At 35.5% G+C, this 17005-nt stretch overlaps 1 protein-coding gene across 3 annotated transcripts; it reads right to left on the reverse strand.

Moving 5' to 3' along the window:
- Positions 1 to 5139: 5139 nt before the first annotated feature.
- LOC117930942 (regulation of nuclear pre-mRNA domain-containing protein 2) lies at positions 5140 to 15138 on the reverse strand. Of its 3 annotated transcripts, XM_034851756.1 has the most exons (9): positions 14837 to 15138; positions 13567 to 13670; positions 12383 to 12517; positions 11415 to 11662; positions 10126 to 10245; positions 9862 to 10018; positions 7444 to 7583; positions 7312 to 7347; positions 5140 to 6407 (listed from the first exon to the last, which is right to left on the reverse strand). In XM_034851756.1, exons 3-9 carry the CDS (start codon positions 12456 to 12458, stop codon positions 5610 to 5612), a joined length of 1575 nt encoding a protein of 524 aa, XP_034707647.1. In that variant the 5' UTR covers positions 12459 to 12517; positions 13567 to 13670; positions 14837 to 15138; the 3' UTR covers positions 5140 to 5609. The 3 variants fall into 3 exon arrangements, with proteins under 3 accessions (XP_034707647.1, XP_034707648.1, XP_034707649.1); XM_034851757.1 differs by lacking the exon at positions 13567 to 13670; XM_034851758.1 differs by lacking the exons at positions 13567 to 13670; positions 14837 to 15138 and adding an exon at positions 13255 to 13503.
- Positions 15139 to 17005: the final 1867 nt, after the last annotated feature.

The following is a 17005-nucleotide window of genomic DNA, read 5'->3' on the forward strand; positions in this document are numbered from 1 at the left end:
GTGAGCTGAGCTGAGTGAGGAAACATGGAGGTGATGGTTGGTATTTATAGAGGGAGACTTCACAAAAGGAGAGTCCAAGGTAGGGACAGTGGGGGGGATTATGACTCAAATATAATAATATTTTTAAAGTTCTAAGCCTTGGGGTAGTTTTGTAATAATAAAGTTTGTTGTATTGATGAGAAGAGAGGCCTTTAAGAATAAATTCCATCTTTCTCAAAATATATAATTATATACATTAAATTTTTTTAAATAGACTCTCATTTCAAAAAAAACCAAAAAAAAAGCCTTGAAGGGATTGGTCAGTTCAGTTGGTAGTCTTAATCAAGTCATAAAAACACATTTTAAATTCCAATGTTTTTTAATTTAAAGCAAAAAAAAAAAAAAAAAAAAAAACCAAGAGGGAAAAGAGAGAGAGAGGGGAGGGAAGGAGAGAGACATGAGGAGCAGGCTTTATCAGAGGGGAGTTGTTGGTTAATAGACGGCTGTCCCCGTCCTTGTTGTCGGCACTACGTGATCAAAAAAAAGGGCAGAAACGTGGCCATCACGAACCTTTGTTTCTTTTTCGACGTGACCTTCATGCGCATTTCCCCCACTTGTCCCTCATTTTTCCCATTTCATCCCCGCCCCCCACCCCCCGGACCTTTGGCCCAGATGAAGTCGAATTTTTCCAATGGTCCCACCCTTCGACATGTGGCTTCATTTCATATCATCCATGAATATTCTCCTCATCTCTGATTCTGTTTTTTCCTTTGGTTTATCTTGGATTTGGACGGTTTCTCCTTTCCTTTTATTGCAAAGAAATCTTTTTAAAGTTATCAGAAGAATATTACTCTCAAATTTATTTATGAATATTGTGCAACATTGAGCATCAAACCAGATATATGAGGACAATGTCTATGTGTCTATCCCCTTGGGATCAGCTTTTCCACATTCAAGAGATGCCCATTTATCTGTCTACTGTCTCTAGATTTTATTCAATCAAACCCCCTTGGAACTGCTTTTCCTTTTACCCTCAACCTCTCCCCTAAAAGAAATTATTTTCACTAATCAGTGTTTGGCTATAATCATTCATGTGGGCCATGCCCAAGCTTTTCCCAAATTTGAGTATCAAGAGCCAGCAAATTAATTTCATGCCCCAAGTTCATTCTATATACATGTTTAGGCAGACCAAACTGCTACTCATTTTTTACTTATCTTAATTTGCAATTCAAAGATAGCACATTATTGCAAAATTGATGCTTAAAATTGCTAAGTCAATCTTTCTCGATCATGCAAGTCATATGGTATCATAGAAGCTATGTAGCTTAAGCTTTTTAGGAGACAATTGTTTAAGTGAAATGAAACCAATGTGAAATTGTTAATGGCAGGCCCAATGGGATGACGTTATGAAGATTAAAATCACTAATAAAGTAGTTATCATCAAATGAATGCGAGAACATTTATGGGGAATTGGGACAAAAGGGGCTTCAAATTTGCACAAATATGGTTGCCAAGCCACCAGTAAAGAGGTGGTGTTGCAGTCTTGCAGACGCATGCCACATAAATGCATAGAAAATAGACATGTTAAGCAGCAATGTCACATGTAGCACCCAGAACTTTTCAATGGATTTGAATAGCAAAGATGAAGATTAAAATACCAAGGGCTCTAAAAAGAAGGATGGTCCGTTCACAGGGATGTTCCTTTTAACAGAAAAGAAGATTACTCCATTTGGTATTTTGGGGGCCGTTTGGGGTTTTGGCACAGATAGAGGAGAGGAGGGGAGGGGAGGGGGGGACATGCAGATGTATGTTTGGATTGAGAGAAAGATGGAGGCGAAGAAAAAGAAAATGATATTATTCGATTGTGCTGGTCGCCCTTTCTCTTTCCCACCTCATGTATACAGTATAGAGTACATTGGTACGTATAGAAAAAGAAGATTCGAGGCCCTGGTCCCATGGGATCATGTCTTCAACCTCTTTTAAGCTTTTTCTTCTTCACTGGATTACCCCTTCTTGCCATTCAAGAGATGGGGATATGTTAGTTTCTGAACAAGGGTGGTCTGGGGAGTGAAAATTTGGACACTGCCTGGACTGTAACACACTGGATATGCCTGAGTAGTAAGTACTGGCCACTGCCCTCTCTTTTAAAAGTCTGAAACGCTGAGAGTTTAGAGTAAGACCTTCAGTTGTATGGCCGTACAAGCTACCCACAAGTCAACCTCTTCCATGAAGTGTTGGGTCCCATATATCTAACTTAAATTTATAAGAAATTTTGTATAATATTTGCAGGTATGAATAGCAAGTTAAGGCTAACATGGGGGTGATCATATCATCAACTTTTTATCTGTTCAACGCTTGAATATCCTCCCTTTCCCCTTCTTTTGTTCTTTGCCCCATTTCAGGGAAAAGGGGAAAATAAAAGGGAGTTGTACGTACCCTAAAACCAGGAAATTAAGGGGAGTATGAATCATGATCACAACCAAGGGTTTGGTGGAGCAGACATACGTATATAGATGGGTGTTGGCCATGGGAGCTAGCTCATGGCCTTGGTGACAGAATCCATCACAGGATGATGAGTCATTTTCATATTTCCAACTTTCATCCATTGTCCCCCTACTCCTGCTTTAGAGGGCCTTTCTCAGCCTTTTAGCTAGCATCACTGCTACTGCTACTGCTGCTGCTATATTTTAATCAGCCTTATCTACATGGGGTTGAATTGAAATGTTTCCCTTAGAAAAGGAAACCCTTGAGAAATATTGATTGTAAAGAATTATATATGAGCATGAGTGACGTATGAATTGTGGGCAGCTGGACATGTTTTGGGAGGGTGATTATGGTGTTGGAGAAGGCTTTAGGCAATGAGGAACATGGTGCCGCAAAAAAGCTGATAAAAATGAGGTGGTGTGTATGGTACAGAGTAATAAATATGGGTGATGCCATGCTGGTGCCACATGTTTTGACTTTTCAAATTTCATTTTGGATTGATTAATTTGCCCTAACTGTCAGGGGGGTGTTTGTTGATCTTTGACGTGTCGACCCACAACTCCCTGTGTGGTTAATGAAAAATGTTGAACAGGGGGATTTAGATATTGTGCAATGGTTCCAAAAGAGAAATATTGGGGAAGGACCCCGAAATAGAAAACCTGAGGGGTTATCAAATTGAGGGAAGAAAATGTCATGGTGGCATTAGGCAGACAGGGAAAAAGCTGTGGCCAGAACACGCGAGAGAGAGAGAGAGGGGTGGGGCGGGCGGCGTGTACGGAAGCAGCGGAAGGCAGAGAAAGAGAGGATGTGGGATGTGGGATGTGGGATGTGGGATGTGGGATGGGTGATGGGTGATGGGTGATGGGTCTGATCAGGGACTGAGTCCACCCTCATTTTTCTCATTTTACTGTGGGATCTGGCATGCCCCATTGCCCATTGTCTATAGGCCAATGCACTCCCACAGTGGCACCCATGACCCACCAATCTCACTCACAGGCGGATGTCTGACGCAACACACCTTTTCAAAATACGACCAAACACAATCCCATTTCTCAATCCGCAAGCCTACCTCACTCTCTCAGTCAGCCGTTGACAGCAAAGCAGACATGACGGCTTTTCTCAGCCTTTGTTTTTTTGTGCCTCCACACCCACTCATCCCACCCAACCATTCTCCAACCCAACTGCTGACGTTAGCCCTCCACACTCCCCCCTTCCCAGTTGACTGCTTTTCTTTTTCTTTTTCTTTTTCTAACTTTTACTGCCATTCGCCACCCGTTTGTCGCTTTCCCTCTCGCATGGGGCGGTTTGGGCTTCAAAATCCAAAGCCCTTCAATGTAGATAAAGTTGAAAGGCCTGTGTATGTATTGGTATTGGGATCTGACGGTGATTTTGTCTTACCTTGTGTTTTGTTACTGTCCTTCAGGGAATGTCTCTCTGCCTCTTCTGCCTCTTGTTTCCTTACCTACCTACCTCTTTCATTTTCTACTCATTAATAACTTGCTAAATGGAACGAGGCAATGGCATGCATACCCTTGTGACCATGGAAAACGACACTGGAAATACAATATCAATAGATGCCTGCCCATTAACAGCCAAAAGTTTTGTAGGGAGGTTGAGACAGAGGACATTAGATTGTGGTGAGTGGGTTTAGAGACAGAGGGGACCCGGGGGCCACTCTTGTCTTGTTAAATAAGGTTTTCTAGTGTGGTTAAAGTTAAACTAGATGTCCTGTTCACTCTTGCTCCAATATTTTTGTTTGTGGGTAATGGGTATGGTTGGTAGTAGGCAAAATTTTGCAACTTAGTTTACAATCCCAAAACCATGGGAACTGATGGATGAACAAACTATCTTTTTGACTGGGAGTAGCACAGCACATGGTCAAGGAGCATGATGGCGTTTCTGCTAGCCTCATTCAGCAACGACTAGACAATGGTCTCTGCCCATTTTCCACTGCCCGTTCGAGTGTTGTTTTCCACTTTCTCAAAATACTTTCCCTTTTTGTTTTTAAAAATATATTTAAAAAAGCTTTTGCTGTCTAACCAAAACACCCAAAGATGCAACATTTTTGTGTAAAGGCACATTGGCACGTCACTCACACGTGATCCTTTCATCACCCAACCCCCTCTTCCTTCACCCATGCCCCACTTTGAGATCACTCTATTTCCACTTCCCTTTCTCTTTCATTATATTTTCAGACACTGCTTACCATCTCATCACTCTACAATGGAAAGTATTTCTTAAAGATGGGAGAAATGAACATCATTGTTCTCCGGGACCTTTGCCAACTTTATAAGATAAAGACCCCAAACACCCATGTTTAGAAAGTGATTATATAAATTATTTTTATAGAACATTTCTCATTTCTTCCTATCAAAGCATTCCCCCATCATTTTTTGTTTTTCAATTTTCATGATCTAACCATGCAATGCAAGTAAGCTCTAATTATCAACCCATCACTTTTCTGCAAAATAGGAAAGGCTAATTAATATGCTGGCCACATCGTCAACCGACTCACTTTTGAAAGTGTACGATGTTTGCCATTTTATGAAATAATACTGATAATAAAGTTCTCAAGAGAGGATTATCATGAGTAACCCAATTGATTAAGACAAACACGGGAAAATATGATTCCAGTAAGTAACACATGACCCTGAATTCGAATTGAAAAAAAAATGATTCCCAAGAGTGGATAATAATAATTATAAATTCGAAAGTCAATTCAAGTTAGATTCAAGCCTTGGATATAGGACAATTGACAAAAGCTGAAAGATCATTCTGGATACATGGGGGTCATTTCAGGGCAATGGGTTTGGGCTCATCATGCCAATCTCCCTTATCCTGCACCCGTGGTTGAGTTCCTCTTTTTTCTTACATTCAGCACTGCAATAGAATTATTTTAAACTCCATAAATCTAAAAGCAGTTGAAAATATAACTTACAAACATTTAGTTGCTATGTGAAAATTTTAATAATATGTATAATAACAGTCACAATGCAAGAAAGATTCTTGTGGAGGGAGATGATGAAGCTTCAATCAGTTTTTTTAAATGCTTGTCTTGCCCCATGAACCCTTCTGTTTTCTTCCAAGCACCATAGAAGATTTGGAACCTTCTGTTTTCTTCCAAGTACCATAGAAGATTTGGAACTCTACCGCCTAGAAATCGGTGCCATTGGCAAAGATGATGGCTGGCCGTAGAAACCACCTTCTGAACCCTGAAAACTTTGGTAAGAATTTGCTGGAGGTGTTGTAAAGGAAGAAATGCTGGAGACTGGGGGCCCAACTGTTGGGTAGTTAGCAGCTGAAGGTGGCCCTTGTTGGGTCATGCCATAGCTGTATGGTATGTTAGTCATTGATCCAGCAGCCTGCATGTACTGGGGCACCTGATAGGGGGGCATAGGTGGCATTGGTGGCAATGGAGGAGGAGATGAAGGGGGAGGTGGTTGCTCACTCGGAGTTGATTGTTGGGTGGTGGTTGACACATTATGCTGGAGCTGGTCTAGATTTGGAAAAGCAGAAACTGATGGTTGAGGATTCTGAGGTGTGTAAGCAGATTGGTCATTCTCAAGCTTAGTTCTCTTTTCAGCAGGATAATCACCAGATGATTCTTTTGTTGGATTGCCAATCACACCCTCTGATGCCAAGGAGGAGAGAACAAAAGTGAGCATCTGGGCTGAGGATGTTGATGCGGTGAGCTTTGCTGCCACTGCAGCTGCTGCAGATTTTCTGGGATCTTCTTCAATGTGACCAGGTTTTTCGGGAAAAGACACCTGCCTTGTGAACATTACTGGAGCAGATTGTTCCACTGTTCCTGGTACAAAACTCAGAAGTGCTTCGGTGGTGCGAGTTTCCTTCAAACTCTGCTCAGCAAGCAATTGTGTGTTGTTATTACATTTTAGTAACCGTCGACACATGTTACCTGCCTGTTCTGCTTGGAACTGAGCAGCCTGAAAATCATGTAAAAAAACAGAGCACATCCTAAGAACGAGTATGAATACAAGTGGCATAACCAATAAAGTTGAACAGATTCTTACAACGAAATATTTTAAGCAGAATTTTGCAGGTAAATCTTATAGTCGGTGACACAAGCAAAAGTTGTAGAAATATTAGGGTCAGGTAGCTCATAGCTTCTAAAGGACCAGATAAGGAGGCAAAGTTGTATGCCTTCCCATAAAGCAAGGTGTAAGCCTTAAAATGGTGAGGCATAAATACCATAATCTTGTTTTGATCTAAACACAGTACTATTTGAGGGAAATCAATAGAAGAAAAAATATTAAAAACTTCAATGAAACACAACTGCATTAGATTCCAATAAATGAAGGTTTTAAATGAAATTTATTTGTTCATGGCTTGATCCATAATTTGATTTAGCCAGAGATTTTACTTTTTTTCCATGTTTTGATACAGTATCATACTTAGATCTTCTATTAACCATAGTGTGTTTTAAATGTCAACTAGAAGTACATGGCAGAAGCTACAATAGACAGTGTTTGAATGTCAAACATAGCACTAAGACCTTTTTTTATTAGATAAAACTTTTTTTTGGTTCCCATTGGGACTCGAACTTGGAGCCTCCCATAACCCATCCTAACCACTTATAGCACCGAGACCTTAAGCAAAGAATAATAGAATTCAATTTTGACTTACATATGAAAAATCTCATCTGCATGGACCATGGAGAAAGAGGAGTCACGCACACACAAACAGAATTAAATTTTATCCTCTTAGTGACTGAAAATTGCAGTCTCCAACTAAAGCTTGACATGTCTAATCTGCTTAATTTGAAGGAATACCAAGAAAGCCAAATCACATTTCCACCAAGTGAGGTTGATAAAGAGCCAAAATAATTACCTGGAGTTGATTACGAACTTGATCCAGTTTGAATTCCTAATAAGAAAACCACATCAGCTCTCCAGAAGCAAAAAATAAGCAAGATTTCAAAATGACAAATTTTAGTACAAAAAGATATGTTGGCCAACCAACCTGCTCCTGGAGAGCCTCTCTCAAATTAGACACGAGACTTGCTCTGGATGATTCAACTAATGTAAGCTGTTCGATACAGTCTCTCAGAATAGTGTGTTGCCCCTGCAGCTCCTCTACAAATCCAGACCCATTCTGTTGTGCTGTTCAAGAAAGAAAATTTTCTAATGAAAATCCAATAATATTTAAGCAAATATATATTCAGTTGGTTGGAAATCATGGAAGACGAAAAAAAAATGGAGAATAGCTGCTCAGAGGAGAACAAAATTGTGAACAATATTTATGAAGTGGCCAATATAGCTGAAAATGTTTTCAAAAAGAATCAATATTAACAATAATATAAAATTCAGGAATTTAATCAAGTATTTGAAACTATGTTCATACTAATATGTGTAAAGGCCTGACAGATGAACTGATTATAACATATTCATCTGAGATTGATCCTTAATTTAACTTCTGCTCTAACTTGCTGAATCTTCAGATCAATTAACTCTAAATTACTTACTAATTTGAATTAAGGCAGAAAGTGCATTTTAAAATTTTGCTTCATCACACTTCAAATCAATATGATCCACTTTGTGATTTCTTTAAAGAATTAAAATTCAACAGCAGTAGGATATGCCAGTTCTCATCTTATCAAACTCAAAACAGTTTCCATATTCTAAAAGGTGAGATCATAAAACGGTAGTCTTGAGAAAGTTCTAATGTGACTCCAAGTAACATCAATACTTTATTCCAACAGTTCCAGTTCATACATTTGACAAGGCAATGACGTTGGTTCAACAACATAACAGTATGAGATCCAGTTGTGGAGTATGGTGACAATATGGGATCTGGTTGTTGAGAGATTGGAAGAGTGAATGGCCAATTGGAAGAGGCTATATTCATATAATGGGAAGAGTTATTAGTTCAGAGCACCTTAGCAGGCATGCCTACATATTTGATGTCCAACTCCATACTCACTGGGTCAGTGAGGAAGAGCCTTCAGAAATTGCAGTGGGATTTTGTATGGGATGGGTTTGTGGAGATGAAGAACACTCATTTGATCGATTCAAAGGTCCTTTGTAGTCCTAAAGATGGATGCCATCTGTGTAAAAGGGATCTGGTAATAATGAAAAAAGCATTTTTCTAGGCAAAATTGTTGTCATAACTTACCTAGTCCCAAGGATAGCTGATGGTTCCCTTAAAACAAGGGATTGAGGGTGGGTTTCAAGGAGGTCAGAGAAGACGCTTTGGCATGAGCCTTTGGCATGGAGAGATGTCTATAAGGAGAGTTCTGAATTTGAGCTAGCAATCAATTAGGATGCTTTGGAAGAGTATTATTGGATATATAAGGTGGCAGTAAGATGTTGGAATATGAGATTTACTAGTGTGTTTCAACAAGATTGAGCTTTTGCTCATATTCAGATAGTGAAGGTCTGATTGAGCAGAGGAATGCTATCTTTGGGAAGCTGTCTTCAGATTAATTATTCCTTGGCAAGTTTCATTACAAGAAACTGGTGAGAGGATGCGTCACAGGTCTCTGGACGAAATAAATGCGGAGCCCTAAGTTTCCATTGAAGGTGGCTTTTCTTCATATGAACAACAGCTTGGGCAAAAATTTTAACCATGCCCAATCCGGGTTGTATGAGTAAGAGGGGGGAGAGCCTAGGCCATCTTTTAATTCAGTGCTTTTGGCTTGGGAGATATGGTCTTTATTTTTATACCTTTTTGGGATTCATTTGGTGTTATAAAAAACTTTCGAGGCAGTTATGGGCAAGTTGGAAAGTTTGCAGAGGGGATTTAGGGGAGAAGAGATGTTTAGTTGGCAGCTCATATGGGATTCATAGAAAGAAGAGTATTATATAACATTCAAGGAAATTAAAGATTTCACAAAGGAAATTCAAGAAATTGATCCTGCATACTCCGTTGGTCGTTGGCCTCTAGGGTGAATCTTAATAGAACCTTTTTGGACTTTATAGGAGGCTGAGATGTATTACTGAGCATGGAGCAATGCTTTTTTTTATTTTTTTTCTGTTCCTTTTCTTTTTCTTTTTTTTTTCCCTTCCTCTTGGGTTCTCTTCTATGCTTTCAAGTATACTCAAGTTGCAAGCATTATTGTGCTTTCAATACACTAATCTGCTAGTCAAAAATTCAAATATAACAGAATGCATGTAAATCTGATAAGCATGAACTTGACTACAAAAACTTATATATATACAGTGTATGCATCATATATCCACCGCCGAATCTTTAAGCAACAGGAAACAGTATTAAGTTAAATTAACAAAGACTATCATATAGGAGTAGAGAATATAGTGTATGCATTAACTGTATAGATTGGAAATTTAAATATTGTTTTTATGATAAAAAATAATAAAAAAAACCTACTATAGGAAGCTATTCTTTGGTTTCAAAAAAGAAACCCCATGCAGGAAATACCTGAATTAATACCACCATCAATTCCCTTATCTGCTTTCTCAACATAGCTAATAGCATTAGTGCATTTTCTCAATATGACATCTTCATCAAGTTGGCCACCATAAATAACTTGATAGCCCGAAACTATTTTTTCCAATGTATTTCCAGCAGACTGCTTCTGCTTGATGGAAAAGAAATAAGGGACAGTATTAATCCTTAAATCATATCAAAAGATACAATCTCTAAGGAAACATGTAGCCGGCACAGAAAATAGGAGTTACTCACCAGTTTAAAGCCTAAATGCTTCCCATTTCTATTACTGTTTTCCAGTTGCCTTCCCCCAAACTCTTCCTTAAGAATTTGGCCACGAGAACCAAAGACTTTTCTTTCTTCCCATATACCAATCTGGCAAGAAACAGTAAAAATGCAATAGTAAGCAATAATTCATGCTTATTTTCACAACAACCACTTATGATTTCAACTTTGATGTCACACTCAGACTTGGGAAAAATTGCAAAACAAAATGCCAAACTGGAAAATTTTTGCTAAATATTACGAATTTAAATCAAACATGGAAAACCATAATGGATTCACAAGAAGAAAAAAAATCCCAAGATCCAAATATTAGAACTAAAGAACCCATGGTTGGGCCCAATTCCAAGCCACATACAATTTTATTTTATTTTTTGATAAATAATTCCAAGCCACATACAATGAAACACTCAATCAATTCTTGACATGAAGGTCAGACAAACCAAAATTCACAAACTTGGCTTTCAATCAAGATCATTGATAATTAGCTAAGGAGAAGGATACTAAAATGGGAATAATAAAATTCAAGATGCAACCAGCGAATTTGTGAATAATGCTTCACAGAGGAACATTTTGGTCAAAAATAATTGGTAACATATATATCTGCACTGTCAAAAAGAACTGGAGATGGAAAAGGCAATTATCGATTATAATTTATTTGGTTATTTTCTATTGGGTACTCACTACAAAAGTCAGCATCCAAGAAGGTAGCAAGTACACAACACGTGAGGAGCACTTGGGGTCCACTAATGTCTGAACGACTTATTGCCCTTTCTCTATTCTTAGTAAAGAGTTAGAGATAAAGCACTAATAAGCTATCTACACCAATTGCTTCCAACATTTTGTTCTAAGAATCAACATTATTATGATTAAAATTTAGTGTTATATAGAATGCAAATAAAAATAAGCACATCTCTTCCACACTTGATGTTCCCAAGGAATTAAAATTCATGTTACTAATAACATCATGGCATTCCAAACTCTTTTCTACAGCATGGTAGAAACCAAGCAAAGATATCTAATTTTTCTGTCTAGAGTAATAAGAAGCAAAAATCCAGACTCTTGCCGAATATTATGATATAAAGAGAAATGAGTCATTAATCATGGTACTATTAGAAAACAGAAAAATCAGGGTAGAAAGAAAGAAATGGATCACAATTGTCAAGACCCCCTATACTCAAAATAGAACCTACATCTCTGACTATACATCCACAGTATAGGCAAATGCACCTAACAAGAACACAAAGTAAAGACAATCATACCAGACGCAGTACAGCAGTTCTTCCAAACTCATCCCCATTCTCCATTACGTCACGGAGAGCATCAGGAAGAACCTTCCAAAATTCACCAACAAACTCTGAACCCTTTCGCCTACTATTCTGCAAGATGTCATTTGCAAGATATAGGAAGGCGAGTCGCTGCTCAGATGGGGAACAATGAAATTGTCTATCCCATGTTTCAACAACTTGTTTTGCTTTATTCATATGGAAAATACACCAATGTGATAAAGCTTAACCGTGTTAAGGATAGCACCTTTGGTACAAGTGGAATGAATGGAAAAGAAGTAATAAAAGAATATGAAGAGAGGTCAAGTTGTATTTCAAAGATGGTCAGTCATTAATAGTAATTATGATAATGACTAACCAAGGCAAGATATAGGACAAGAAACAACACAACAAATTCTCATAAACCAACTATATTGGCCCAACTTCTTTAAAATCAAATGAAAATTTCATACATATCCCCAGAGGCAGAACAGATATATATTGATAAAGACTTAAATGTATCCATGCCCAGAAAAGAGAAAACATGCACTAAAAGAAAAGACAAAACCAAATACACCATGTAGTGTTAAGGAGAATGTTTATCAATAAACACTAATGAAACACAATGAAAATATTCTTCGAACGAAAAACTACACTTTAAAAAAATAGAATGTTCTACAATTGTAATCCACTTAAAAACAATTTTGGTCCAAAGTGGTACCTTATAAAGATAATTTACCAATGCAACTACACTTTAGTTTAACAACAATGAATGATGTGACTTGTAAGAGAAGGAACCAACAAGTGGGTGTTTAATTGTCATTGTCAATCTAACTCTAAGAAAGAAGGCTGACCCCTTTATAGAAGTAAAAACAGTCAATAAATTTATATTGAACAAAATATGAACAAGAAGAAAGAAAGAAGATATAAAATTTCCAATCCATATAATGTAGTTAAGAGGATACTCTCTATGCTCTGTTGTGAACTGTTGAGCTTGGACAGCTTTTCGATCAAAATCAGTGGATTGAATGTACTTCCCATTGCTTCAGTTAAATGTCAGCCCAACTAATGAAAGACTAGCACAACCTTTGAAGAAAGACCTTAAAACGGGGGGAAAAGGATAAAGAACAAAAGTTAACAGAAGATTCAAGATGGCATATAACAGAATATATCAAAGACAGAAGTACAATATCAGCCAAAAAAACAAAAACCGACAAGTTTGTGGCTGCAACACAACATGATGGACTTTTACACATGAAAACAAAACTTAGCTGCTGCACAGAAAATCAATGTCATAAAGGCAGTTCTATCTTATCCTACTTAGGAAACTAAGAAAAACGTATGAAAGCAAGAGAAAATTAGTTGAACAACTGGAGATACAGAGACTAGATTGAAAAAGAAAGCCTCAGGAACTGTAAGTGTATGTGGATGTACATTTACAAAGAGTAATGTTCCAAAAAACTGCTTTTAAGAGGTTGAACAGATGGATGTGTCATTATCATCTACATGTCATGAAAGCATTTGATATATAGCAACAGAAGTTTTAACCAGCCCACTTGGATACTACTTTGAACCATCAAAATGCAATAATCATAAAACTATCTCCAATACATTAGCAAATCACTGTTATTCAAAGACAGAATTGTCTTTGTAAACAAATGAGAACCGCAATCATCATATTTGGCAAGCCAATTCAAAGAATTTTATGTCGCGGTGCTCTGATTTAATTAAAATTTAATGACCAGAAATTACAATTATTAAGCATCAAAATGAAGCAGGATATAATAGGCTGCCATTGATTAATGAAGCCATCCAAGAGTAGCTATACAATCTTTACCTTGGAATAACGCTTCAATAGCTAGATTCTAACATGAGTTCCTTTCACTTCAATCCAATCTAGACATAAAAAATACCTTTAAAAAAAAGTGAAGATTACATATCCGTTTAATGACACAGAATTGCTGTATTGTTCCACCATTACAGTTATATTAAATGCTACATAGGGCAAAGAAAACATAATCGAACAAAAGAAAAAACAAAACTTAGTAGCAAATTAGATGAAGTAAAACCCTAGGCTGCTTCCGACAGTAACATGAGGCAACAGCAATAATCAAAACTACTGATTAAAAGGAAAAGAGAGGAAACAAACCGGTTAAGGAAAATGCGGTTGAGGTATGAGAGAATCAACGGCGGGTAACGATACTCTGGTAGGTTTCGTCATTCATGAATTTTATGTGATAAACCTCCAATGACCTATATCAAATCTCAAGAATTTTATTTGTTAGTCTTGTTTTTTCTTCAATTAGAACAATTACTAAGAATGCTATTTAGGCCAAAAAAAAAAATCATAGAACAAAAAATAAATAAGCAATTAAAGAAATAAAACTCCAAAGTGAATTAGAAGAGAGAAAGAGAGTTAATGATATGACTGATGTTCCAGGCCAAGTGAAGAGTAGAATGTAGAGATTTGAATTCCAAAAAATTCCTAGTTTAGGGATTTTGACATCCTTGCCAAGGCGGGCACAATCTAAGTAAGCTACGCGATCGAAGGTTTTGTTTGGACTAAAAAAATGGATATCTCCAGTACATTAGATCAAGGGAAATGATCCTGTTTTCCCATATAAGGTGTTCTCATGGATTTTTTTTTTTTCATAAATAAATAAACTAATTAAAACATTTTCCAAAAAAAAAGGCAAAGAAAAAATCTTTTAAAGATGTAGAGTTATGCTAGAATCGCTATAAATACTGCATTTAATTGCTAAAATTGGGTAAACTAAATGATCTTTTTTAAATAAAATTGAAAAACGGCTAATCATTTTTCTTGAGCATATGATCCTTATCTAACCATTTTTCTGTAGTAAATGCTAGCTTAATCTTGAATGCTGTACATCAAACCCCAAACCATCTCACTTCATTTCAGTGATGCAAGAACACAGTACCAACAGCAAAATGAGTTCTTTCTCAAACCTCAACGTTTTCAACCCACGTTCTTGCTCAACTCTACAACTTAGCATTACAATAACAGAATCTTAATTACAGCAAAACCCTCTTCAAATAGCACGGGAGTAAAAGAACCTTCCCAATGATCAACCACTGCCATAAACCCTATTCAAATTAGTACCCACGACAAAAATTTCCAACTATCAACACTACCATAAACCCGCCTCAATTAGCAACATAAATCCTAACATTTCCATTATCAAGAACACTACTATTCCGCCCATTCTTTATCGTTTTTGTTCCACCATTACAGTTATATCAAATGCTACATAGGGCAAAGAAAACATTATCGAACAAAAGAAAAAACAAAACTTAGTAGCAAATTAGATGAAGTAAAACCCTAGGCTGCTTCCGACAGTAACATGAGGCAACAGCAATAATCAAAACTACTGATTAAAAGGAAAAGAGAGGAAACGAACCGGTTAAGGAAAATGCGGTTGAGGTATGAGAGAATCAACGGCGGGTAACGATACTCTGGTAGGTTTCGTCATTCATGGAGGTTTGTGGGCGGAATTGTGGACCTATCGGGGTTCGAAGAATTCAAATTCTTGGTCCTTGGTAATGAAATTCTCAAAGTCGAGAGAGAAAGAGCAGTGAATGGGGGCTGAGGTTTCGGCTCCAGTTAAGAGTTGAACGTGGGGTTTTGAATTCCAGAAAAGTCCTTAGCTTAGGGATTTTGTCATCATTCCGAGTTAGGGAGCAGAATCCGGGAAAGCAATGCCATTGCTTCAGACGACGTCGTTTCAAAGCAAGGTATGGAGGACGGCGTCGTATCCAAGGTCATATTTGGTGTACGAGAAAATAAATTTTCCCTACAGGACATTACAAGCTTTTGGTTTAATTGTTGGTTAAGTTGTAACTTAAAACTTATTTTTTTAATTCTTGTTTTAATTTAAGTATTAGAATTATTTGATAAAATTAATTTAAAATTTATTTTCAATTATTAAATTAACATTTTTTATCTTCATAAATTATAAATAGGGTAAAGAAAGTCAAAGTAACTATGAAAATCGTAAAATAACAAAAAAGATCACAGAGCTAGTTAAAGCAAATGATGATAAAAAAGTAAAATAAAGACATGAATTTAAAAATAAGTTAATTATTTTTATTTATTACTTAAATTTGTTTTTGATTTTAAGTCATACCATTAAGTTGTTTTACTAAACATACTTAATTACTTAAATTAAATTATTAAGTTGTTTCCCAAACACCTACTTAGCATTAACATTCCTAATTACTTTCATTTGAATGATTTGTTTGTATGCATTTTTTTGTTTTTAGTTTTGAAAATAAAAAATAATAATAATTCTTATATAAAATGTCATAAATTTTAAAAGCCTATTTTTAATTTATTTAAAAATTACTAAAAATCTATTTCACAATAGGGATTGAGTAACCACTTATGACAAGTCTCACTTACAAATTTTTATAACTTTTTTATTTTATTTTTATCCTTTTTATAAAATAAAGATTTTTATTGTTGAATTTTTTTTATGACAAAATATAACTTCTATTAAATTAAATCTTTTATTATTAATTTCTTGATTTAATAAATTTAAAATTATAAAAAAATGTATTTTAATTGAATTATGAGATTCATTTTTAATGAATTTCTTTCAAAAAATTTATAACATTTTTATTTTATATTTATCATTTTTATAAAATAAAGATTTTTGTTATTAAATAATTTTGTTATATAATTTATCTTTTTCTTAAATCAAAGTTTTTATCATCGATTCATGTAATAAAATTAAAATTATAAATACAAAACCTATTTTAATTGATTTATAGAAATATATTAAATCAAAATATATTTTTAATTGATTTTTTTTAGAATAAAATTCTTATCTTTAATTATTTAATAAAATAAAATTAGAATTCAATATAAACTAATTAATAAAAACCAAATTTTAATTAAATAGACATTTTTTAAGATGGGAATATTAGATGAAGGTTTGATACCAATTTTTCTTTTTTTTCCTTAGTAAAAGCTATAAATAATTGTTATGTTAATGAGGTATTATGTACCATGCTTAAGTATAACTTAAGCAATATGATATTATCTGATAAGTATAAGCTTAAATTTACAAAAAATAATCTATTTCAGGAGTTATTTTCATTATTAAATGATCAAATTAAATTCAGCGCTAAAACTTAAATTATACATTTTTTCATTTATATTAATTCAACATTTATAATTTAACACTAAGGTTTGCGGTATTTAATTTTCAATTTTATCATATAGTAGATGAGTTTATACTTTTTTTATTTAAGAATTCTTATATATATATATATATATATATATATAACAAAACAAGGTTAATTTAACTAAGAAAAACACCTAAGAGGGGAAGGTGAATTTTGTATTTAAAGCTCTTAAAAAAAAAAAAGTTCTTAAATAAACAAGTAATAGAACAATGAATGTAAAAAAATAAGAATTAGAGAAATTGCAAACACGATATTTATAGTGGTTCAACAATTACTACCTAGGTTCACTCTTTTCGAACTCCTTCTAAACGAGGGTGTCTTTCTTTAAGTTCATCCTCAACATGAAGTTTCAACACTCAAACCTTAATAATATATGGATT

This window comes from Vitis riparia, chromosome 14 (assembly GCF_004353265.1).
Source record: "Vitis riparia cultivar Riparia Gloire de Montpellier isolate 1030 chromosome 14, EGFV_Vit.rip_1.0, whole genome shotgun sequence".
Classification (NCBI taxonomy): Eukaryota; Viridiplantae; Streptophyta; class Magnoliopsida; order Vitales; family Vitaceae; genus Vitis; species Vitis riparia.

What these genes read in the sequence shown, in the direction of transcription:
- LOC117930942 (XM_034851757.1), bottom strand. Translation starts at nt 12,458, where the DNA reads ATGGGAAGTACATTCAATCCACTGATTTTGATCGAAAAGCTGTCCAAG. An exon ending in TTCACAACAGAGCATAGAGA is followed by an intron (nt 11,663 to 12,382) that starts GTATCCTCTTAA and finishes AACACGGTTAAG; the next exon opens with CTTTATCACATTGGTGTATT. An exon ending in GAGAGGCTCTCCAGGAGCAG is followed by an intron (nt 7,348 to 7,443) that starts GTTGGTTGGCCA and finishes TTTTCTTATTAG; the next exon opens with GAATTCAAACTGGATCAAGT.